This window comes from Pseudochaenichthys georgianus, chromosome 15 (genome assembly GCF_902827115.2).
Source record: "Pseudochaenichthys georgianus chromosome 15, fPseGeo1.2, whole genome shotgun sequence".
Taxonomy (NCBI): domain Eukaryota; kingdom Metazoa; phylum Chordata; class Actinopteri; order Perciformes; family Channichthyidae; genus Pseudochaenichthys; species Pseudochaenichthys georgianus.
The window spans coordinates 1,687,358-1,711,789 of record NC_047517.1 but is presented as its reverse complement, the minus strand read 5'-3'; the positions used below and the strand labels follow the sequence as shown (position 1 = coordinate 1,711,789).

General features: G+C 46.2%; 2 protein-coding genes across 3 annotated transcripts in view; both read right to left on the bottom strand.

Annotated features, from left to right (window-relative positions):
- shtn1 (shootin 1) overlaps nt 1-14,426 on the bottom strand; it is a 129,712-nt gene extending 115,286 nt beyond the window's left edge. For both annotated transcript variants that reach the window (XM_034101001.2, XM_034101002.1), the window contains exons 1-2: nt 14,349-14,426; nt 12,654-12,706 (exon numbers count right to left, since the gene is read on the bottom strand). In XM_034101001.2, the coding sequence (XP_033956892.1) occupies nt 12,654-12,706; nt 14,349-14,403 (108 nt within the window). In that variant the 5' untranslated portion in view covers nt 14,404-14,426. The remainder of the gene's footprint in view (nt 1-12,653; nt 12,707-14,348) is intronic.
- A 4,309-nt stretch (nt 14,427-18,735) lies between these two features.
- atp6v1ba (ATPase, H+ transporting, lysosomal, V1 subunit B, member a) overlaps nt 18,736-24,432 on the bottom strand; it is a 51,680-nt gene continuing 45,983 nt past the window's right edge. The window contains exon 14 of the mRNA XM_034100406.2: nt 18,736-19,771. Coding sequence (XP_033956297.1) covers nt 19,629-19,771 — 143 coding nt within the window. The 3' untranslated portion in view covers nt 18,736-19,628. The remainder of the gene's footprint in view (nt 19,772-24,432) is intronic.

The window sequence follows — 24,432 nt, the reverse complement described above, 5'->3', positions numbered from 1 at the left end:
TCTAACAGCAGACTGGTAGAAGATCTCTAACAGCAGACTGGTAGAAGATCTCTAACAACAGACTGGTAGAAGATCTCCAATAACAGACTGGTAGAAGATCTCTAACAGCAGACTGGTAGAAGATCTCCAATAACAGACTGGTAGAAGATCTCTAACAGCAGACTGGTAGAAGATCTCTAACAACAGACTGGTAGAAGATCTCTAACAGCAGACTGGTAGAAGATCTCAAACAACAGACTGGTAGAAGATCTCTAACAGCAGACTGGTAGAAGATCTCTAACAGCAGACTGGTAGAATATCTCTAACAGCAGACTGGTAGAATATCTCTAACAACAGACTGGTAGAAGATCTCTAACAGCAGACTGGTAGAAGATCTCAAACAACAGACTGGTAGAAGCTCTCTGACCCAGAAATCGATGCAGGTTCTGGTCCAGGCTCTCGTCACCTCACACCTAGACTACTGCAGCTCCCTCCTGGCTGGTCTACCTGCATGTGCCCTCCGACCTCTGCAGCTCATCCAGAATGCAGCGGCTCGTCTGGTCTTCAACCTTCCTAAATTCTCCCACACCACTCCGCTCCTCCGCTCCCTCCACTGGCTTCCGGTAACTGCTAGAATCCACTTCAAGACAATGGTACTTGCGTACCATGCTGCGAATGGGTCTGGCCCTTCCTACATCCAGGACATGGTTAAACCGTACACCCCAGCACGTGCTCTACGCTCTGCATCAGCCAAACAGCTCGCTGCACCCTCGCTGCGAAGGGGACCCAAGTTCCCATCAGCAAAAACACGTGGGTTTGCTATCCTGGCTCCAAAATGGTGGAATGAGCTCCCATTGACATCAGGACAGCAGATAGCTTACACACCTTCCGGCGCAGACTGAAAACTCATCTCTTTCGACTCCACCTCGAGGATAGAACTACTAACAAAGCACTTATATACTAGTAAAGGACTGGCTTATCTAAAGCCAGTTGAGTAGCACTTGAAACGATTGGCTCTATGAAACCTGATGTTCTTATATGATTCTGTTTTCTTCAAGGTTGTGTCTTCCTGGTCGAATGTACTTATTGTAAGTCGCTTTGAATAAAAGCGTCAGCTAAATGCAATGTAATGTAATGTAATGTAATCTCTAACAACAGACTGGTAGAAGATCTCTAACAACAGACTGGTAGAAGATCTCTAACAACAGACTGGTAGAAGATCTCTAACAGCAGACTGGTAGAAGATCTCTAACAACAGACTGGTAGAAGATCTCTAACAACAGACTGGTAGAAGATCTCTAACAACAGACTGGTAGAAGATCAGATCACCAACCAAAGACTGGTAGAAGATCTCTAACAGCAGACTGGTAGAAGATCTCTAACAGCAGACTGGTAGAAGATCAGATCACCAACCAAAGACTGGTAGAAGATCTCTAACAGCCGACTGGTAGAAGATCTCTAACAGCAGACTGGTAGAAGATCTCTAACAGCAGACTGGTAGAATATCTCTAACAGCAGACTGGTAGAAGATCTCTAACAGCAGACTGGTAGAAGATCTCTAACAGCAGACTGGTAGAAGATCTCTAACAGCAGACTGGTAGAAGATCTCTAACAACAGACTGGTAGAAGATCTCCAACAGCAGCCTGGTAGAAGATCTCCAATAACAGACTGGTAGAAGATCTCCAACAACAGACTGGTAGAAGATCTATAACAACAGACTGGTAGAAGATCTCTAACAACAGACTGGTAGAAGATCTCTAACAGCAGACTGGTAGAAGATCTCTAACAGCAGACTGGTAGAAGATCTCTAACAGCAGACTGGTAGAAGATCTCTAACAGCAGACTGGTAGAAGATCTCTAACAACAGACTGGTAGAAGATCTCTAACAGCAGACTGGTAGAAGATCTCTAACAGCAGACTGGTAGAATATCTCTAACAGCAGACTGGTAGAAGATCTCTAACAGCAGACTGGTAGAAGATCTCTAACAGCAGACTGGTAGAAGATCTCTAACAGCAGACTGGTAGAATATCTCTAACAGCAGACTGGTAGAAGATCTCTAACAGCAGACTGGTAGAAGATCTCTAACAACAGACTGGTAGAAGATCTCCAACAACAGCCTGGTAGAAGATCTCCAATAACAGACTGGTAGAAGATCTCCAACAACAGACTGGTAGAAGATCTCTAACAGCAGACTGGTAGAAGATCAGATCACCAACCAAAGACTGGTAGAAGATCTCTAACAGCAGACTGGTAGAAGATCTCTAACAGCAGACTGGTAGAAGATCTCTAACAGCAGACTGGTAGAAGATCTCTAACAACAGACTGGTAGAAGATCTCTAACAGCAGACTGGTAGAAGATCTCTAACAACAGACTGGTAGAAGATCTCTAACAGCAGACTGGTAGAATATCTCTAACAGCAGACTGGTAGAAGATCTCTAACAGCAGACTGGTAGAAGATCTCTAACAGCAGACTGGTAGAAGATCTCTAACAACAGACTGGTAGAAGATCTCTAACAACAGGCTGGTAGAAGATCTCTAACAACAGACTGGTAGAAGATCTCTAACAGCAGACTGGTAGAAGATCTCTAACAGCAGACTGGTAGAAGATCTCTAACAGCAGACTGGTAGAAGATCTCTAACAGCAGACTGGTAGAAGATCTCTAACAGCAGACTGGTAGAAGATCTCTAACAACAGACTGGTAGAAGATCTCCAATAACAGACTGGTAGAAGATCTCCAACAACAGACTGGTAGAAGATCTCTAACAGCAGACTGGTAGAAGATCTCTAACAGCAGACTGGTAGAAGATCTCTAACAGCAGACTTGTAGAAGATCTCTAACAGCAGACTGGTAGAAGATCTCTAACAGCAGACTGGTAGAAGATCTCCAATAACAGACTAGTAGAAGATCTCTAACAGCAGACTGGTAGAAGATCTCTAACAGCAGACTGGTAGAAGATCTCTAACAGCAGACTGGTAGAAGATCTCTAACAACAGACTGGTATAAGATCTCCAATAACAGACTAGTAGAAGATCTCTAACAGCAGACTGGTAGAAGATCTCTAACAGCAGACTGGTAGAAGATCTCTAACAGCAGACTGGTAGAAGATCAGATCACCAACCAAAGACTGGTAGAAGATCTCTAACAGCAGACTGGTAGAAGATCTCCAATAACAGACTGGTAGAAGATCTCTAACAGCAGACTGGTAGAAGATCTCTAACAGCAGACTGGTAGAAGATCTCTAACAGCAGACTGGTAGAAGATCTCTAACAACAGACTGGTAGAAGATCTCTAACAGCAGACTGGTAGAAGATCTCTAACAGCAGACTGGTAGAAGATCTCCAACCACAGACTGGTAGAATATCTCTAACAGCAGACTGGTAGAAGATCTCTAACAGCAGACTGGTAGAAGATCTCTAACAACAGACTGGTAGAAGATCTCCAATAACAGACTGGTAGAAGATCTCTAACAGCAGACTGGTAGAAGATCTCTAACAGCAGACTGGTAGAAGATCTCTAACAACAGACTGGTAGAAGATCTCCAATAACAGACTGGTAGAAGATCTCTAACAGCAGACTGGTAGAAGATCTCTAACAGCAGACTGGTAGAAGATCTCTAACAGCAGACTGGTAGAAGATCTCAAACAACAGACTGGTAGAAGCTCTCTGACCCAGAAATCGATGCAGGTTCTGGTCCAGGCTCTCGTCACCTCACACCTAGACTACTGCAGCTCCCTCCTGGCTGGTCTACCTGCATGTGCCCTCCGACCTCTGCAGCTCATCCAGAATGCAGCGGCTCGTCTGGTCTTCAACCTTCCTAAATTCTCCCACACCACTCCGCTCCTCCGCTCCCTCCACTGGCTTCCGGTAACTGCTAGAATCCACTTCAAGACAATGGTACTTGCGTACCATGCTGCGAATGGGTCTGGCCCTTCCTACATCCAGGACATGGTTAAACCGTACACCCCAGCACGTGCACTACGCTCTGCATCAGCCAAACAGCTCGCTGCACCCTCGCTGCGAAGGGGACCCAAGTTCCCATCAGCAAAAACACGTGGGTTTGCTATCCTGGCTCCAAAATGGTGGAATGAGCTCCCATTGACATCAGGACAGCAGATAGCTTACACACCTTCCGGCGCAGACTGAAAACTCATCTCTTTCGACTCCACCTCGAGGATAGAACTACTAACAAAGCACTTATATACTAATAAAGGACTGGCTTATCTAAAGCCAGTTGAGTAGCACTTGAAACGATTGGCTCTATGAAACCTGATGTTCTTATATGATTCTGTTTTCTTCAAGGTTGTGTCTTCCTGGTCGAATGTACTTATTGTAAGTCGCTTTGAATAAAAGCGTCAGCTAAATGCAATGTAATGTAATGTAATGTAATCTCTAACAACAGACTGGTAGAAGATCTCTAACAACAGACTGGTAGAAGATCTCTAACAACAGACTGGTAGAAGATCTCTAACAGCAGACTGGTAGAAGATCTCTAACAACAGACTGGTAGAAGATCTCTAACAACAGACTGGTAGAAGATCTCTAACAACAGACTGGTAGAAGATCAGATCACCAACCAAAGACTGGTAGAAGATCTCTAACAGCAGACTGGTAGAAGATCAGATCACCAACCAAAGACTGGTAGAAGATCTCTAACAGCCGACTGGTAGAAGATCTCTAACAGCAGACTGGTAGAAGATCTCTAACAGCAGACTGGTAGAATATCTCTAACAGCAGACTGGTAGAAGATCTCTAACAGCAGACTGGTAGAAGATCTCTAACAGCAGACTGGTAGAAGATCTCTAACAGCAGACTGGTAGAAGATCTCTAACAACAGACTGGTAGAAGATCTCCAACAACAGCCTGGTAGAAGATCTCCAATAACAGACTGGTAGAAGATCTCCAACAACAGACTGGTAGAAGATCTATAACAACAGACTGGTAGAAGATCTCTAACAACAGACTGGTAGAAGATCTCTAACAGCAGACTGGTAGAAGATCTCTAACAGCAGACTGGTAGAAGATCTCTAACAGCAGACTGGTAGAAGATCTCTAACAGCAGACTGGTAGAAGATCTCTAACAACAGACTGGTAGAAGATCTCTAACAGCAGACTGGTAGAAGATCTCTAACAGCAGACTGGTAGAATATCTCTAACAGCAGACTGGTAGAAGATCTCTAACAGCAGACTGGTAGAAGATCTCTAACAGCAGACTGGTAGAAGATCTCTAACAGCAGACTGGTAGGATATCTCTAACAGCAGACTGGTAGAAGATCTCTAACAGCAGACTGGTAGAAGATCTCTAACAGCAGACTGGTAGAAGATCTCTAACAGCAGACTGGTAGAAGATCTCTAACAGCAGACTGGTAGAAGATCTCTAACAACAGACTGGTAGAAGATCTCTAACAGCAGACTGGTAGAAGATCTCTAACAGCAGACTGGTAGAAGATCTCTAACAGCAGACTGGTAGAAGATCTCTAACAACAGACTGGTAGAAGATCTCTAACAACAGACTGGTAGAAGATCTCTAACAACAGACTGGTAGAAGATCTCTAACAGCAGACTGGTAGAAGATCTCTAACAGCAGACTGGTAGAAGATCTCTAACAGCAGACTGGTAGAAGATCTCCAACAACAGCCTGGTAGAAGATCTCCAATAACAGACTGGTAGAAGATCTCCAACAACAGACTGGTAGAAGATCTCTAACAGCAGACTGGTAGAAGATCAGATCACCAACCAAAGACTGGTAGAAGATCTCTAACAGCAGACTGGTAGAAGATCTCTAACAGCAGACTGGTAGAAGATCTCTAACAGCAGACTGGTAGAAGATCTCTAACAGCAGACTGGTAGAAGATCTCTAACAACAGACTGGTAGAAGATCTCTAACAACAGACTGGTAGAAGATCTCTAACAACAGACTGGTAGAAGATCTCTAACAGCAGACTGGTAGAAGATCTCTAACAGCAGACTGGTAGAAGATCTCTAACAACAGACTGGTAGAAGATCTCTAACAGCAGACTGGTAGAAGATCAGATCACCAACCAAAGACTGGTAGAAGATCTCTAACAACAGACTGGTAGAAGATCAGATCACCAACCAAAGACTGGTAGAAGATCTCTAACAACAGACTGGTAGAAGATCAGATCACCAACCAAAGACTGGTAGAAGATCTCTAACAACAGACTGGTAGAAGATCAGATCACCAACCAAAGACTGGTAGAAGATCTCTAACAACAGACTGGTAGAAGATCAGATCACCAACCAAAGACTGGTAGAAGATCTCCAACATCTTGCTGCACACGTTGAAGGATCTCAGCTTCCTCAGAAAATAGAGTCTGCTCATCCCCTTCTCGTACAGCGTCAGTGTTGATCCTCCAGTTCAGTCCATTGTACTCCCATGTGGGAGTGCACTCCCAGGTACTTGTAGTCCTCCACCACAACAACACCCTCTCCCAGAATGCACAGGGGCAGTGGAGACGTCCTCTTCCTCCTGAAGTCAATAGAGAGGCGAAGTCCCTCTCTTTCCGGTGGACCTCCATGGGACCTTATTTCGGAAAAAGTATGTATTGAAGTCAATGACTAGAGAAAAGTTATTTTTCGATCCTGTTTGAATTGTGCCACGAATTACACATATGATATTTGTCAATTTATTTATTTGAGTTTTGCCGTAAAACTGTGAAGTAAGCCTTTTTTTGTGTGAAACCGCTCAATGAACTACATCTATGGTCTCGCACAACAACACATGTCACCAAGATGCCCGTCACTACTGTCTTGCCATAAAAGGGATTGACTACCCTGTAATGCTAACTAACGTGCTAGCTACTAGCTAGGTAGCTAACTTGATCCAGCCACTCCTGGTCCTTTCATCAGACGGGAAGCGAAAGAACGAGCAAGACCCATTGCTGGTATGATAACAACCTGGTACTAAGCACACAGGCATCTTGTTAAAGTTATCTTATCGTAGCTATCCCTTATAATTAGTGGAGGAAAACAATTGTGACATCAGTTATGACATCACTTACTCTGGGATGTGTACTCTTTATAGTTTCTAGTTGCATATTTATCGTAGTCTTATATTTCAACAGTTTTACGACAAACTGTGACTTTTTTGACACGGAAATGATTATTTAAGATTGACAAACATCATATGTGTAATTCATGGCACAATTAAAACGGGATCGAAAGATACGTTTTCTCTCGCCATTGACTTCAATACATAATTTTTCAGAAATAAGGTCCCATGAGGTCCACCGGAAAGGGAGGGACTTTGCCTCTCTATTACCATCTCTCTGGTCTTGGCCACATTAAGAAGCAGATTATGTATTCCAGTCCTCTCCAAAAAATCACCCACCATGCTCTGTACTCCTCACCCGTCCATCCCTGAAACACCCTATCACTGCAGAGTCATCCGAAAACTTCTGCAGTTGGCATGACTCTGAGTTGTATTTAAAGTCAGTGTTTATAAGGTCAACAGGAAAGGAGACAGCACAGTCCCCTGTGGGGCTCCTTACTACCTACCAACCAACCAACCAACCAACCAACCAACCAACCAACCAACCATAAAGTTACCTACTGATGTTTCCATATACTTACAGTTGCAAGACAAAGTATGTGAACCCTTTGGAATTACCTGGATTTCTGCATAAATTGGTCATAAAATGTGTTCTGATCTTCATCTAAGTCACAACAATAGACAAACAGAAGGTCTCAGAAGACCTACCATTAAGAACTGTTGACTTGCATAAAGCTGGAAAGGGTTACAAAAGTATCTCTGAAAGCCTTGATGTTCATCAGTCCACGGTGAGACAAGTTGTCTATACATGGAGAAAGTTCAGCACTGTTGCTACTCTCCCTAGGAGTGGCCGTCCTGTAAAGATGACTGCAAGAGCACAGCGCAGAATGCTCAATGAGGTGAAGAAGAGTCCTAGAGAGTCAGCTAGAGACTTAAAGAAATCTCTGGCACATGCTAACATCTCTGTTGACGAATCTACGATACGTAAAACACTGAACAAGAATGGGAGGACACCACAGAGGAAGCCACTACTGTCCAGAAAAAACATTGCTGCACGTTTGAAGTTTGCAAAAGAGCACCTGGATGTTCCACAGCACGACTGGCAACATGTTCTGTGGACAGATGAAACCAGAGCTGAGCTGTTTGGAAGGAACACACAACGCTATGTGTGGACAATCCAAAGGGTTCACATACTTTTTCTTGCAACTGTATAAACACTAGGAACTAGAACTCTAAAACAATGTTTTAACTAAAATGCCCAATTTCACTGTGTATGATCCTTAAAGGACACTATTCAATGGAATAATGAGCACAGATTTGAACCATTCTGGATACAAATGCATTAAGAATGTCACGATTCTCATGTTATGTCACGTTTGTAGTTTTGTCTGTGTTGGTGTTTTTCTTGTCTTTGGGTTTCCTGTTTTATTGTGTAAAGTGTTCACCCCCGTTTCCTGCCTGTCTGCTTTCTGTCTGTTTCCCTCCCTGATTACCCGATTGTGTTCACCTGTTGTCCTTGTGTTTCTCCTCCCCTGCCCGGCTGTTTCTCATTGTCTCTTTCTGTGTTCAGTGTTGGGTCGTTGTTTGTTGGTGACTGAGTTCACCGGTGAGTGTTCCGTGTTTTTCATTATCCTTGAAATAAAGGGTTTCTCAAAGTTATCTGCATTTGGGTCCTGCTTCCTTCACTCGACCGTGACAGAACGACCCAACCAGAAATGGACCCAGCAGACGATCCTTTTGAGGTGGAGCTGCAACATTTTTCTTTTCCTTTGGCATGTTGCTACGATTGGTGGAAGGAAGCGTCCAGTGTTCGGCTGAAGGAGGCTGCTCTGGTAGAGGCGCACCGGTTGGTGATGGAGAAGCCAGACTTGGTGAAATTCTTACCTGACTGGATGTTGGACTTCCTCTGGAGGTGTGATTTCCAGCCTGCTGACTACAGACGTCTCGGAGTGGTCCGTCTGGGGTCAACCCATGCTTCTGTCCCAGTTCCTGCTCCTGTTCAGGAGTCATATGCTGGAACTCGTCAGGCTTATGGAGGCCCACGGAGTATTCAGGCGGCTGCTAAGAGGAGTCGTCGCAAGGCCAGACTAGGAGCCCGGGCCCCAGCAGCCATGGTTCCAGTCCCAGTACAGGCCCCAGCAGCCATGGTTCCAGCCCCAGTACAGGCCCCCGCAGCCATGGTTCCAGCCCCAGTACAGGCCCCCGCAGCCATGTTTCCGGCTCCAAGACCGCCCCACACAGTCATAATCCAGGCTCCAGAACTGGATCATACAGCCATGTTTCCAGCTCCAGGGCCGGCCCCAGCGGCCATGGTCCCGGCTCCAAGAGCGCCCTATACAGCCATGTGTCCGGCTTCAGAGCTGGATCTTACAGCCATGATTCTGGCTTCAATTCCGGTCCCCGCAGCCATGGTTTCAGCCCCAGTTCTGGCCCCAGCAGCCATGGTCCCGACCCCAGCTGCCTTGGTTCCAGACCCAGATCTGGCCCCAGCTGCCACAGTCCCATCTCGAGTTCCCTCCTTTAGTCCCTCCTCTAGTCCCTCCTCGAGTCCCCTCTCTAGTTTCCCTCTCGAGTCCCCTCTCGAGTTCCCTTCTCTAGTTACTCCTCTAGTCCCTCCTCTAGTCTCTCCTCTAGTCCCCTCTGTAGTCCCTTCTCGAGGCCCCTCTCTGTTTCCATCTCAAGTCCCCTCTCCAGTTCCCCCTCGAGTCCCCTCTCGAGTTCCCTCCTTTAGTCCCTCCTTTAGGCCCTCCTCTAGTCCCTCCTCTAGTCTCTCCTCTAGTCCCCTCTGTAGTCCCATCTCAAGTCCCCTCTCGTGTTCCCTTCTCTAGTCCCTCCTCTCTCCTCTAGCCCCTCCTCTCTCCTCTCTCCTCTAGTCCCCTCTGGAGTCCCCTCTCCAGTCTCCTCTCGAGTCCCCTCTCAAGTCTCCGCTCGAGTTCCCTCTCCAGTCCCAATTCAAGCCCCTACGCAAGTGTTGTTGGAGGTTCCTCTGGGATTCCTGCCAACCCTGTGTCCTGTGCCGTTGGAGGTCCCGCAGAATACTCTTCTGCCGGGGGTCCTGCCAACCTTATATCCCGTGCCGTTGGAGGTCCCGCAGAATACTCTCCTGCCGGGGGTCCTGCCAACCCTAGGTCCGGTCTCGTTGGAGGTTCCGCCGTCTGCTCCCCTGCCGGGGGTCCTGCCAACCCTGTGTCCTGTGCCGTTGGAGGCCCCGCCGACTACTCTCCTACCGGGGGTCCTGCCAACCCTATGTCCTGTCCCGTTGGAGGTCCCGCAGACTACTCTTCTGCCGAGGGTCCTGCCAACCCTTTCTCCTTTCTCGTTGGAGGTCCCGCCGTCCACTCCCCTGCCGGGGGTCCTTCCAACCCTAGGTCCGGTCTCGTTGGAGGTCCCGCCGTCTGCTCCCCTGCCGGGGGTCCTGCCAACCCTGTGTCCTGTGCCGTTGGAGGTCCCGCAGAATACTCTCCTGCCGGGGGTCCTGCCAACCCTTTCTCCTGTCTCGTTGGAGGTCCCGCCGTCTACTCCCCTGCCGGGGGTCCTGCCAACCCTAGGTCCGGTCTCGTTGGAGGTCCCGCCGTCTGCTCCCCTGCCGGGGGTCCTGCCAGCCCTGTGTCCTGTGCCGTTGGAGGTCCCGCAGAATACTCTCCTGCCGGGGGTCCTGCCAACCCTTTCTCCTGTCTCGTTGGAGGTCCCGCCGTCTACTCCCCTGCCGGGGGTCCTGCCAACCCTGTGTCCTGTGCCGTTGGAGGCCCCGCCGACTACTCCCTACCGGGGGTCCTGCCAACCCTATATCCCGTGCCGTTGGAGGTTCTACCGGGGGCCCTGCCAGCCCCATGTCCATCACCTGTCTCGCCGGGATTCCTGCCAACTCCTGGTCCTCTTCCTCTTCTGTCCGACCGGCTCCGGTTTCTGTCCGGCCAACACCGGGTCCTGCCCGGTCTCCGGAGCTGTCCCATCAGCGCTTTCCTGCCCGGCCTCCGGATCCTGTCTGGTCGACACCGGCTCCTGCCCGGCCTCCAGAGCTGTCCGGTCTTCGCCCTCGAGCCCGGCCCCCTGAGAGCCGCGGTCTCCGCCCTCGAGCCCGGCCCTCTGAGAGCCCGGCCCCCTGAGAGCCGCGGTCTTCGCCCTCGAGCCCGGCCCCCTGAGAGCCGCGGTCTTCGCCCTCGAGCCCGGCCCCCTGAGAGCCGCGGTCTTCGCCCTCGAGCCCGGCCCCCTGAGAGCCCGGCCCCCTGAGAGCCGCGGTCTTCGCCCTCGAGCCCGGCCCCCTGAGAGCCGCGGTCTTCGCCCTCGAGCCCGGCCCCCTGAGAGCCGCGGTCTTCGCCCTCGAGCCCGGCCCCCTGAGAGCCCGGCCCCCTGAGAGCCGCGGTCTTCGCCCTCGGGCCCGGCCCCCTGCCTCTTCCGTTGCCTTCGCCCTCGAGCCCGGCCCCCTGAGAGCCGCGGTCTTCGCCCTCGAGCCCGGCCCCCTGAGAGCCGCGGTCTTCGCCCTCGGGCCCGGCCCCCTGCCTCTTCCGTTGCCTTCGCCCTCGAGCCCGGCCCCCTGAGAGCCGCGGTCTTCGCCCTCGAGCCCGGCCCCCTGAGAGCCGCGGTCTTCGCCCTCGAGCCCGGCCCCCTGAGAGCCGCGGTCTTCGCCCTCGGGCCCGGCCCCCTGCCTCTTCCTGCCGCTCCCTTCGGCCCTCCATGGTCCCCACCTTGGACTCTGTCTTGACCCCGGGCCGTCCGCCCGAATTCTGCCTGTTTCCTGCCTGTCAGCTTTCTGTCTGTTTCCCTCCCTGATTACCCGATTGTGTTCACCTGTTGTCCTTGTGTTTCTCCTCCCCTGCCCGGCTGTTTCTCATTGTCTCTTTCTGTGTTCAGTGTTGGGTCGTTGTTTGTTGGTGACTGAGTTCACCGGTGAGTGTTCCGTGTTTTTCATTATCCTTGAAATAAAGGGTTTCTCAAAGTTATCTGCATTTGGGTCCTGCTTCCTTCACTCGACCGTGACAAAGAACCATCTGAGTATGTCATCATCAGGACCTTAAATAACTGAAATAATACAATTTAATAGCCAATAGTCTCTCTTCCTGACAAACTCATATCACTATTGTGATATAAACGTACTTATAATGCATTATCATTTGCTAGTACTGTAGCAGTGCTGTAGACAGGCAGTATGTAGAAGCCTTTGATTTGCTTGGAAGAACTGCACGTTTGTATCAGTGTGTTATGATGATCCACTAAGAATAAAGGCTTTTTAATATGTCCTACATACATTGAGAATGTGTTTATTGTTCTCATAAGCTTTGACCTTTCAACACTTAGCCACTAGGGCTACGTAACAATTGATTCTGAAAGCTGATACCAACACCACTTAAAAGATCTCCCTGCTGATACCTCTTTTATCATGGTGTGGCAGAAGAAACCAGACATGTATCATCATCTTCTGATCCCACACTCTCTAAAGAAAACAACCATTTATTAGACTTTCTTTTTTCACTGACACTGTTACACTATTTCTGCTGCCTGTGCTATTTCTTTAATGAGTTATGCTACTTCTACTACTTCTAGGCCCAACTTCCTTCAACTATTACTGTGTAGTGATGCTTCTACTACTGTTACTGCTGCGGTTGAACCATGATATTCGTCCTGATGGTCCGACGTACACCCAGAGTGATGTTAGCACTTACCTCCATGGAGGCTGTCTCGTGCTTCCTCTGCAGAACCTCATACTCCTGCAGGGCTGTAGGGAGGAGAGGATACCAGTAAGCCATGTTCACCAGTAACTCACTATAAAGCAAAGATCAGTGAAGATCACACACACTCACACCCTGCAGTTTAAAATAGGACAACACATGGGGACTTCTCCATCATGTGATAACTTCTCCTTCAGTGACTTATAGCAGGGATGTAGAATATAGAAACACGGGCTGAGTGAGCCTTGGGTGTAACTACAATAGTAAAGGGAGTTGCCTTCTCTCAAACATTTACAATCACATGTGTATTTCTAAGATACATGTGTCTTATAAGTAATAAGTATAAGTGTTTTATTTGTTAGACTGTACCAATAGAGGTATAGGGTTTTTCCTGTTCTTCTATCACAGGGGTTCTACTGTAACTGACCTTTGTTTGATCTAGCATATATGACCCTCACACTCAACGCAATGTAAAGGAAGAGTCTGACATGTTGGGAAGTACAGTACAAAGCGTACCGGAGATAGATCAGAACATACTTTACCTCATTACATACTATACAGAGTAGAAATACCTGAAAACATCAAAACATGTTGTTCTGAAAGCAGAGTTATAACAGTGACAGACCTGCCACCCACCCCATTTACCTAGAATACTTCACAAGATGAACAATGTCCTTACAGCTAACCTAATGATATTCTGTTGCAACATGCAACATGGAATGCAACATGGAAAATAATGACTTTTGGTGTGAATGCTACGGTATGTTTTCATTACGTATCACCAGAGAACAAGCTGCATTACAGCTTATAATGGAATTAAGAAGTTAAAAACATTTATTCAAATACTGTGAAATCTAGTACTTCAGTACTACAGTAGCTCTCCCTTGACAGACAAAGACTTTGACATTCTGCTCACATTAATGCATGAGTAATGTAAATCATTCATTCTCATACGATAACATAACAACAATGACATATTATAATATATTTACATGGTTCCACGCCCTGATACACTTTATATCTTTCTGTCTCGATGCTTCTATATTTACACTTGTGTTAAATCACTTTCGTCCTCTGGTTTTGCAGAAATATTCCAACTACAGGTGAACTGAGAATTAATGTTACACTTTAACTTGTGTTATACTGCCAGGGGCCATTCTGCCAGCATCATTTCCGCTCTTACTTTTCCAATGCAACACATGTGTCTGGTGTTTCTTATCTAGACTGCAGTATTCTCATTTGGAAAGCAGGGGGCCAGCAGCCCTGCCCGGGGATTACAAGGAGTACAAATACTCCTGCCATAGATGACATGGACTTTAAACATGAAAACAAACACTATTGGAAATCAGCAGAAGTTAGTGAACATGGACCACAAGATGCTGCTTCATTTATATCCCGCACCCAATGGTCCCGCGCCCAAAAGCACCTGACCCCGAATATCAGCTTCATATCTTACTGGTGTAAAAGACGCTTCGTTTATCAAACACACTTTCAAAGAGCAGTGTAGTCTACTTTAACAAACTACCGCTGAACAACTGAATCTTTTACATTTCTTAATAGTGCTGTTTTCTCCCACAGAGAGCGGTGACTGCTTACTGACTCTGTCTCATACTGAATAACGTGTTAGAATGTTAACCATAGACTATACAGTAAATTGTGTTAGCATGTGACGGCGGGAAGCTAACTCACCTTGGTTTGACAACTTTGTAATAACATTAATTTTATCCAGCTCTTCAGCAGCCATAGTGAGGAATTATGTAACCAAAGTCCAACAGGAAGTGCTTCCTCGCGACACACATGTAGACTCCTCGCGCGCGAGCTACACACCTACAGAAGGATTCAAAGGCAAAGCACCTGCACAAGCCATGACTATGGGCATAGATTTGTCTCATAATTATTTGTGTGAAGATAAAAATAATTTGTGTGTAAATATGTGATTTGTAAATGTAAAACACCATCCACAAATGCATTGTGGCACCCAGACCCCACGCAGCCACACATTTCACAATTTGGGATGAATGAAGTAGGCCTATCTATCTATCTAGGACCTATCTATCCATTCATCCATCTAGAATCCAGATAGATAGATAGATAGATAGATAGATGGATAGATGGATAGATGGATAGATAGATAGATGGATAGATGGATAGATGGATAGATAGATAGATAGATAGATAGATAGATACTTCATTCATCTCAAATTGTGAAATGAGTGGAAACAAGTATAAACATAATAACATTAAATACAAATAAAAGCAATAGACAGGAATATATGCATATATAGTAGAAAGGACACGATGAATATTATAACATATTTAATGTAGCCTTACTATGAAGGCTGACCTAAATACGGTGCTTTTCTACAGATTACTTTATTACTGCACTGGTAAGGTAAAACTAGGCCGATTAATAAGATGTGAAGTGCTTTGTAACTTTGACCCGTTTGACTGAATACACAACAAACAATGAAGAAAGAGTTATCTCGGGACTGCTTTGCACCACACAAACTAACTGTATCTCTATAACATATTCACAGATCTTATATTTAGCGTATTTGCAGATTCGTTTTACATTTGCAAATGTATTTGTGAGTTTGCAAATCTTTTAAATGCATTTGTGGATGGCGTTTTACATTTACAAATCACATGTTTACACACAATGAGACAAATCTATGACCTGACCATCCTGTAACACCAATTACTGTAACAGTTTGGTTGCTGTTTCCGCTTAAGTATGTTGCGCTTTATACGATTAAATAAAGATGGGTTACAGTACATAACCGTATAAGTTATAGATCGTATAAGGCTTCGCCCTCTAAGGCTATCGCTATTGGGTTAAGGGCAAAGCAGGATGTAGTCTACGCCCCACTGGTTCCGTCCGTTACCAGAAGCACAAAAACACACCTACTCAATTAATAACCCATGTCCATTTCGCCCTCTAAGGCTATCGCTATTGGGTAATCCCCACTGCACGTGTGCAGCACTGACAGACTTATTCCACGCCCACCTATGACGTGGGCCCCACCTCCAGGCTCACTTCCGTATAAATAGGAAGTAGGCCCTACAATCCACTCCTACTTTTCTTCAGCACTCCGTTGCAGAAGCATTGACAGGCAAAACAAGTTATTGCAAGAGCTACTTACTGAAAAGCAAACATTCCTCCTAAAAAGCTTTGTTTTTCTGGTAAGTAGGTTGGAGTAGCTGGAGCTTCATCCGTGGACTCTGCGATAGGTGTGCGTGATGACCTTCCTATTGTCTTCCTGCGGAGGAAGTTGTGCAACACACAGGTGGCCTTCACACACAACTCTGCTACCTCCGGGCTGGTGGTGATGACACGCCGGAACATTCTCCACTGAGATGAGAGGATGCCAAACGCACATTCAACCACCAACCTGGCCCGGCTGAGGCGGGAGTTGAACATCCTCTTTTCGCGTGTGAGGTGACGTCCAGGGAACGGACGCAGCAGGTTGTCCATCAGCGGAAAAGCCTCATCTCCAACGAACACATGGGAGAAGGCCGAGCCGCTCTGCTCCCGGGATGACGGTGTCAGGTGGGAGATGCAGACTGCCATCTCGGAGGCTCTCTCCAAGTGCAGAATTCCGCAGGCTCCCACCGTCGCTGCCCCTTCCAAAGCCTCCGACATCCACTACCCTGAAGAGGTACTGGGCATCCACGACAGCCAGCAGTACCAAGGAGTGGGTGGACTTATAGTTGAAGTACAGGGACCCAGAATTTGCCGGAGCCTGGATCACCACGTGCTTCCCATCAATGGCACCAACGCAATTCGGATTTCAACAGGTTTTCACATGAACAATTATACAGAAGACAGCACATTATACATCGACATACATGAAGCTTCTGTATCTTCCGTATGTTGTAACTGACAAACGACCTGAACAAGTGAAGACACAGTATAGCCATAACATACTTTAAATAACTTTTATTTATAATAATGTATATGTAATATTGTGAGTGAAGTGTGTGCAGTGATGAGTGTAAAACATGTAGTGTGTGTCAGTATGGCTGTAAATAACAAAAAAATGTGATTAATCAGTCTTCCTCCTGCTCTGCTTCAAAAAATGCCTTATGAATGGCAAATTTCAGCCTTATCTTCTTTGCCATGGACATCCTCGGAGAAACAACTCGTCCTCGTCCTCCTCCACCACTGGACGAGGTTGAGGTAGTGGCATGGAGAGAACAGGAGCGATGGCTGACAGCAACCCTTTCTCAAAGGCGGACATCTCCCTTCCCCTTCTCCTCATTATCCTCCTCCTCTCCTGTCTGCCCTGCCTCCTCTCCTGTCTGCCCTGCCTCAGCTTGCTGACTGCTGGCTGGCTGAGTCTCACCAACGCTTTCATCTGGCTGGCTTTGGCTCTCATCCCCTGGCACCTGGTTGGGGTCAGGAGTAGTACAGGGGGGTGGAGGCAGGGTTTGCCGGGGGATATTGCTGGACGTCTCACGGTCAATGAGAAATGGGGTTAAAAACCCATCACTGCCGTGAAACGCCAGGGCTTATATCCCCCTGACGACCCTGCCCCGCTTCTTTTTGCCTCCTTCTCCCTAGCTTTCTCCTTCCGGAACCTGTCCCTCAGAGACTTCCACCTTGTCCTGCACAGTTCCTCTAATGAAATGAAATAATAAAGTTAATTTGTTGAACTACTTGAAGAATTGACTAAATTATTGATGAAAAGCAAATCCCTTTATCACTGTCATTTGCATAAAAGGTTTTACATTCACACTTTATGATGAACATTTATGACATTAATGTCTATGGTGCTATTTTATGCTACATTCCATGCTGGCTAAATATACTGTATATGCCTGCAAGCTGTCCATTCAATGTTAAATTAAGTACAGTAGAGACACGTTACAGCTAATACAACAGCACAGTTTGTTCAGAATATCATATATAATATAAACTCCCCAAACTGGCGAAAACCTACCAGTTCCACCCACTGTCTCTGCCTCCTCCCTCCATGCCTCGCTCCTCCGGTCTGTATCCCGGTAGATGAACAGAGACTGATCAAACAGCACCGGGTGATTCACGACCGCTATAATTAATTTTCCCTCCATTTTTTGGAATATGAGGAAATGACCTGCGTAGTCTCTCCCAGCATACACGCAGTTTGATTGGCTAGCGCTGTACTGGCAGATTTGCATAAACGGGCCTCCGTCGAGGCGTCAAAAGTTGAACATTGCTCAACTTTTGACGCCAGCTACGCTCCACGTCGCTTCCCAAAATGCAGTTCGGCTAAAAGTGACGTCACCCCATTCAAAGTGAATGGGCAGAAGCGTTGGAAGCTTCAACGCACGCCGCTGTGTGGACGGGCCGAGTGGCCGACTCCACGCTTCTCTGCAGAATCCTATGGGTGACGTCACGGACACTACGTCCATTTATATATACAGTCTATGGCCTATACTCATAGAAGCTGGGTTACAGTACGTAACTCCAGGTATATTCCATGCAATGCTCTGAACATCCCGATGAATATCTGAAGTGCTTTGACAAAAAATCCATAAAAAAAAGTGTCACCTGTGGAAGCCGTGGCGCTGTAAAAAGCACGACCAATCATCTGAGCGGCCCGGCTAAAGTAACTGGATGGCCTACCTGCCTGTCAGCCTTCCATCTGTGCACAAACTTATCTCGTGCCCTCATTGGTCATGTGCACGTTCGTGTGTGTTGGAGGGGCTCTGTAAGGAAGTAGCCGATTTCTTCTGGCTGTGTATTTTCAAATTCTAGCGCACTCAAGCTGGTTTCTCCAAAACTACCTACCCCACCTTTAAAGGTCCCATGTCATGGCCATTTCTACTGATCATAATTCCATTGTTGAGGTCTACTAGAATAGATTTACATTGTTCAATGTTCCACAATCACATTGGTTTCTCACAGCATCTCTGTATAGTCTGTGTATTCACTCCGTCCTAAACGGCTTGTTGGAGCTCCTAAAATGAAACATTTTACACATGGATGTTAGATTGTAAAGGTGGGTTACATGTGCAAGAGAGGAACCCACTTCCTTACCGTGTAGTACAAGGTTGGGTCAGTCCTTTGAACAAATTACGAGATGACACCGCATACTTATCATTTAATTTATTCTTGGACACGTTACCTCACAAAACCATTATTTTTGCACAACAAAGCATTCGTTTTTTCAGACAGATGGGAATGTTTAATATACACTCATATTTGTAACACAAATCAAAACAACAAAACACAGAATGTCTTTAGTAACACCCTGTATTCCTTCCAGAGTAGGTAGAGGGAGCAAGAGGGAAGAAAGGGTTGGGGCAACGCACGGTAAACATCTGGACTCTAGGTTTGCCTGGTCACTATGGACGCGCAACTTGTTCATAATCTGAGTTTATGCCACTGTGATGCCACTGACTGGGCGTGCTGAACATAAGTAGTCCACTATATATCCACCCTCAGGCAAATACTAATATGATGTCATGTATATGTTGTGATGCTTGTAGGCTTGAATCACCATCTGTGGCAGTATCAATGAAATTAGAAATGTATGAGTACTGATACAGACTGCTCAGACATCTTTCCTCAGTCGGACACCTCTTGCTTTAAGTGGCAGATCGATGTATTTAAAGAAGAAAAGGAGAGAGGGTGCAGCAGTACCACACCCCAATAAATAAGAACTCATTTATGATTTTAAGGATATGTTCATGTTTTTGCAATCAATGGGGTAAACATTACAAGCACAGACACCCCATACACAACTTCTGGACACTTACATTACAGAACATCTACAGAAAGGGGGTATTATTTCCCCGGGTACCCTCAGGGTAGGGAAGTGGGGGTGAGTTGATTAAGAAGAAGATAAACTGGAGGTGATAAGAACAGTGGAGAAGAGGAGGTGAGGTTTGGGCTGTAGGGTGAGAAGAAAGAAATGAACAGAGGGGGAGGAGGATGGGGGGGGAGGAGGATGGGGGGGGGAGCAGGGAACCCTCCGCTGTGCCTCAGTGACGGGCCGCAGACTCCCTGGGGTAAAACTCAGCCAGGGTGCTCTGAGGAATCCTCTTGAGCATCTCCTTGGGGAAGATTCGCAGCAGCTGCCAGCCGATGTCCAGGGTTTCATACACGGTCCGGTTGTCGTACGGGCCTGAGGAGCAAGAGCACAACGCTGCTGGTAAGCAAACACAACGCACTCTCCTGTCTCTTCTACTGAACATCTCATCCAGCTGAGATGTTCAGGAACATGTCCGTGAAGGAAGAGATGTCAAAACATTTAGTGTTAAAGCTGCAGGATTAGAACTGTTTCACATCTGGCTGATTTCTAGAAGCAGCAGACAAAGAGCAACATATTTCTTTTTTTAATTAAGTCTAATATTTGCTCTACTGGTAGCTCTAGTTTGGTCTCCACCACCTGCTGATATACTATGTTCGCCAGCAGTGTCCGTCTAGCGTGTGCTCAGCAGGAAGTGCAGAGAATCTATTTAAACAATACAAACAGCTGCCGGCGACTGCAAGTGAGGTAAATAAGGGCTAAGAGTTTACACCAAAATAATGCGGTAAACCCGGTTAAACGTCTCGTCAGAGGTTTAATTGTGGTATCGTGTGTGCGTATCTGAAGAGTATGATCCTCAGCCACAGAACAGCACTAGCAGAGAACCAGATCATACTTCCCACGCCTCATTTAGTTAAAGTTGCATAAGTGACGAACCAAAAGCTGGCATGCGGTCAGTGTTTACAAAACTCTACTTCGATAAAGTCCAGACACACGACAAACTGATGGGCGTTGTAGGGATGGGGGGGCAGAGGAGGACGGGAGGAAGGGGTTTTATTTTGTGTGGTGTGTAAAATCTTCTAAATAGATAACAATGTTAAGATTGAGATGTAGACTGTAAGTTATACAGAGAGTAAAGGTACAATCTGCCTACAAGTGGTTAGAACACGGTCTGACAGAAGGGCACTATGGGTAATCTTATGCTTACTCAATAGAAATATGTGCTCTCCAGGTCATGCTGGAGTTTTCAAATCATAACAACATCATTCAATGTGTTTTTCAAGGGCACCATACCAAGAGCTTTTATTGTGACCACAGCAACCTCACAAATTGTTTTTGGCATGACAACAATTCTTTATCAAGGACTTTGTATGAGATTTTAAAACCTGCATCTTTTCATGTTCCGGTTCCCATCTGCGTAGCAACAACTCCTCAGTAACGTTCATTAGGTGGAATCTGTACAAAGAATGTCCTGTAGTGTTTCACGGTGCACCGATACTAGAATGGTATCGCGATACCCTGCCGTTAAAACCGTTACGATTCCTCCATTTCATTAGTACCGGTACTTTAAGAATGACATTGTTCTAATAAGAGCAGTATTGCCTGTGTGTCAGCGCTCTGCTTCCACTCCCTGCAGCCCGTCAGCGCCTCTAAGACGGTCTGTTGAGATGATGCTGTGTTAGTTCATCTGGATTCTTGTGTTAAACCTTCCCGTCGGCTCCCAGACCGTAGTCGAGGAAAACAGGGGATGACTCTCTGCAGTCTTCCAGCCAAAGCAACAGACTTCGGGTTCAATAACCCACTGTTCAATAAGGCGACCGGCGAGCTGGCCGTTGGTTTATTAAGGTCTTTTTTGTTACAGATCTAACTTTGAAGACACTCCACACCTCTCGCTCTACCATGCACACACGCACCCCTCTCTCTCTTAAAGGGATAGCGATATGACCCTAATACCGGGGTGGGGGACCTTTTTCCTCTCAAGGGCCATTTCAATTTGTACAACATCCTCCGAGGGCCGTACAAATGATTGAACTCAAATGTTTTAGTGTGTTTATAAATGACCTCGAGGGCCATATCAAATGGTCTTGCGGACCGTATACGGCTCGGAGGCCGGAGGTTCCCCACCCCTGCCCTTCTTCACACTTGAATGCCATTGCTTTAAAATGTATTTTATTTATTGTTCAAAAGTTTGTGTTATGACTGAAACATGTTTGAAATAAAGCACAATAAACACATGGCATTTAAGACAGAAATCGCAATTCTTGACTTGTATCGAAACAAAGACGTAGGTATTGTGACAACACTAATGTCTTGTTTCAGACATTCACAGTTCCTCAGGAAGAATTTAAATGTGTTGGCGGTCATGTGACTAGCACCATCGTCCAGTCAAAATAATACTTTCGTTTCCAATGTAAAGTCTCAGTTGTACTTGGTGTTTAGTTGAATACGAAATCATTCCAACATTTATAAAACGTTAATAATGTTGAATACTTTAGAGAAAAGTGCTAGAAATAGTGACATAGTGCAAACTCATTAAAGGTTGTCTATTAAAGAGAAGGAATGTCCCGGGGGCCACAGTGGCCCCTGTCGGAGTCTTGAAACCAAAGTCCTTATGGTGGTCTAGATGCCCTGCCATCTGCCTTTTGGTTTTTTCCCTGCAGTGATGTGGGACAGAGACGCTCCGTCTGTCCTTGTCTCAGTCTTAACAATCGTCTACTCAAATGCATATTTACTGGTCGGGTTTATTCATTCTTGTTGGCGCATCATTAACAGGTTTGGGCATGCGGATTGGCTCTTGTGATGTTCGGTGGGTGCCGGTATAAAAAGAACCCGACCCTCAAATCACTTCCGCCGTGCCTCCCTGACCTGTAAAGTCTGACCTAAAGCCAAAGGTCATGTTTTTATTAAAATGAAGCTTTGTCTGACCAACAGAACAAAACAAATTACAAACTCAAATTTGAGAAGCGGGAACCAGAAAATATTCAATATTTTTACTTGAATTATGCCTCGACTGATTTCTTAACTACAGAAATGGTTGGTGATAAACGTTCTGTCAAGTGAATAATCAGCTTATATACAGAGAGTGAGTGAAGGCTGCCTTTGTAAAGAGACAGTGGTTGCCGGGTAACCCTCTTAACACAGGGTATATGCAGGAATCCTGAAGTCAGATTTAATACCTTTTAAGACCTTTTTTAAGACCCTTTCCATACATTTTAAGACCTCATCGCAACTTCGAGTTCTAACCGGTTACATTGGCGACACACTTTACCTCACATTTACTATATTGATTGTAAGATAGCTCAACTAAACAGAGTGCAGACAGACTGCTGAAGCCTCCTCTCCACATGAACTGCAACCTCTCTGTGAAGGTCAGGTTTAATGCAGCGTGCTGCTTTGTTGCTTCTGGACTCTGTGCTCTTTCATTCCAGTACAACTCCTCAGAAACCAGTAGAAACCAGTATTTGACCAATAAACAAAATAATTGACAAAACTTTGAACTATGAAATATATTAAACTTCATGAGCTTCAGCGGGGTCATGCCATATAGGAGCTCCCTCACAAATACCCAGGGGTTAAATTGGGCTGGGGCTGTCCGGGGCTAAGCCCGGCACATAGGACGATGCTCTGACGTCATCCCCCTCACACATTTGTCATATGTTTACAAAAAACGATATATATATATATGTTAAGACTTTTCTCGTTCTTAATATAGACTATATTTAGGGTCGATATGTGTTGACCTTACTTTAAAATAGCAGATCTCTGTGACCGGATATAGATTGGCTTAGACCCCGGCTCCACGAGGACGCATACAGTAAAACGCATGTATACGCAAACGCAAAAAAGTCTTCCGTTCACACGCATTCGATTCATTAACGTGTCCGTTCACACTAGACCGCTGGAAATGCTGGAAACGCTGTCGTACATATGCCAGGCCTGTAAGTGGCGCTGCTGCCGCCACAAAATACACCAAAAGCAGCGAAGAAGACCTCGGAGCATGGTTGTCATGGTTGCCCTTCTGTTTATTCTCCACGGTGGATGGCGTGTTCTCCTGCTGTATATCTCTCAGGTAGTCCACCAGCAGATAACACCCCCCCCCCCCCCCCACACAGAGCGGAGCAAGGCAACGAAACTTAAAATAAGAAGCAGCATAGTATGGCACGCTATGCATGGGGCCGCTTTGAGGGGGTTTCCCGACATGTTGTTTCAGTAAATTAAAGGGTGTTTCATGTTGTCGTTGCTGTGGACCTTCTTAATACCTTGGAAAATGCCGTTTCATACTTTAAAAAACTTCTTTAATAGCCTTAATTTTCACTAAATTGATTGATCAACTTTTAATACTTTTTAAGACCCCGCGGACACCCTGTAATATTATATTACTATTTATTATTATCTACTATTTTTATTTATCTACATCAGGGGTCACATCTTTTTTTGTTTTTTGCAGTGTATATATTTAGCACATTTTTACATTATGATATGCTGACCTTTAACCTCTGTGTGCTGTTTGGGTCTGTGGGACCCGTTTCCAATGTTTACTAAAACAACATGTATTCAATCTAATTATTTTAACCTGCTTTATTTGGGGGTGGACCTCACCTCCTCTAGGGGGGTCCTCACCTCCTCTTGGGGGGTCCGGGGGCATGCACCCCCAGGAAGATTTGTTTTTAAATGTTGAAGTGAAATGCATCAATCTGGTGCACTTTGAGCACAACATGAATTCAGCTCTCAACACTCAGATGAAAGGGAGTCTCTCTCTCTCTCTCTCCCCCCCAAGTCAGTCTGTACTTTGTCAGCACCTTCCTGTGTTTAAGATCAGTCACTGTGGTCAGGCAGGCTGCCACAGTGTACTGTCTTTTTAGGGCCAGATACTACTACTGTAGGAGCCTTCAACCTTCTTCTCTGCACGCTGGAACACCTCCACCAACCCGGACCTGGCCTTCGCCATCTGCCGCAGTAACGACCCGAAACCGGAGAGACGCGTCCTGGGCAGGTTCCCCCGCTCACATCACCGACCGGCCATCATTAAAATTCCA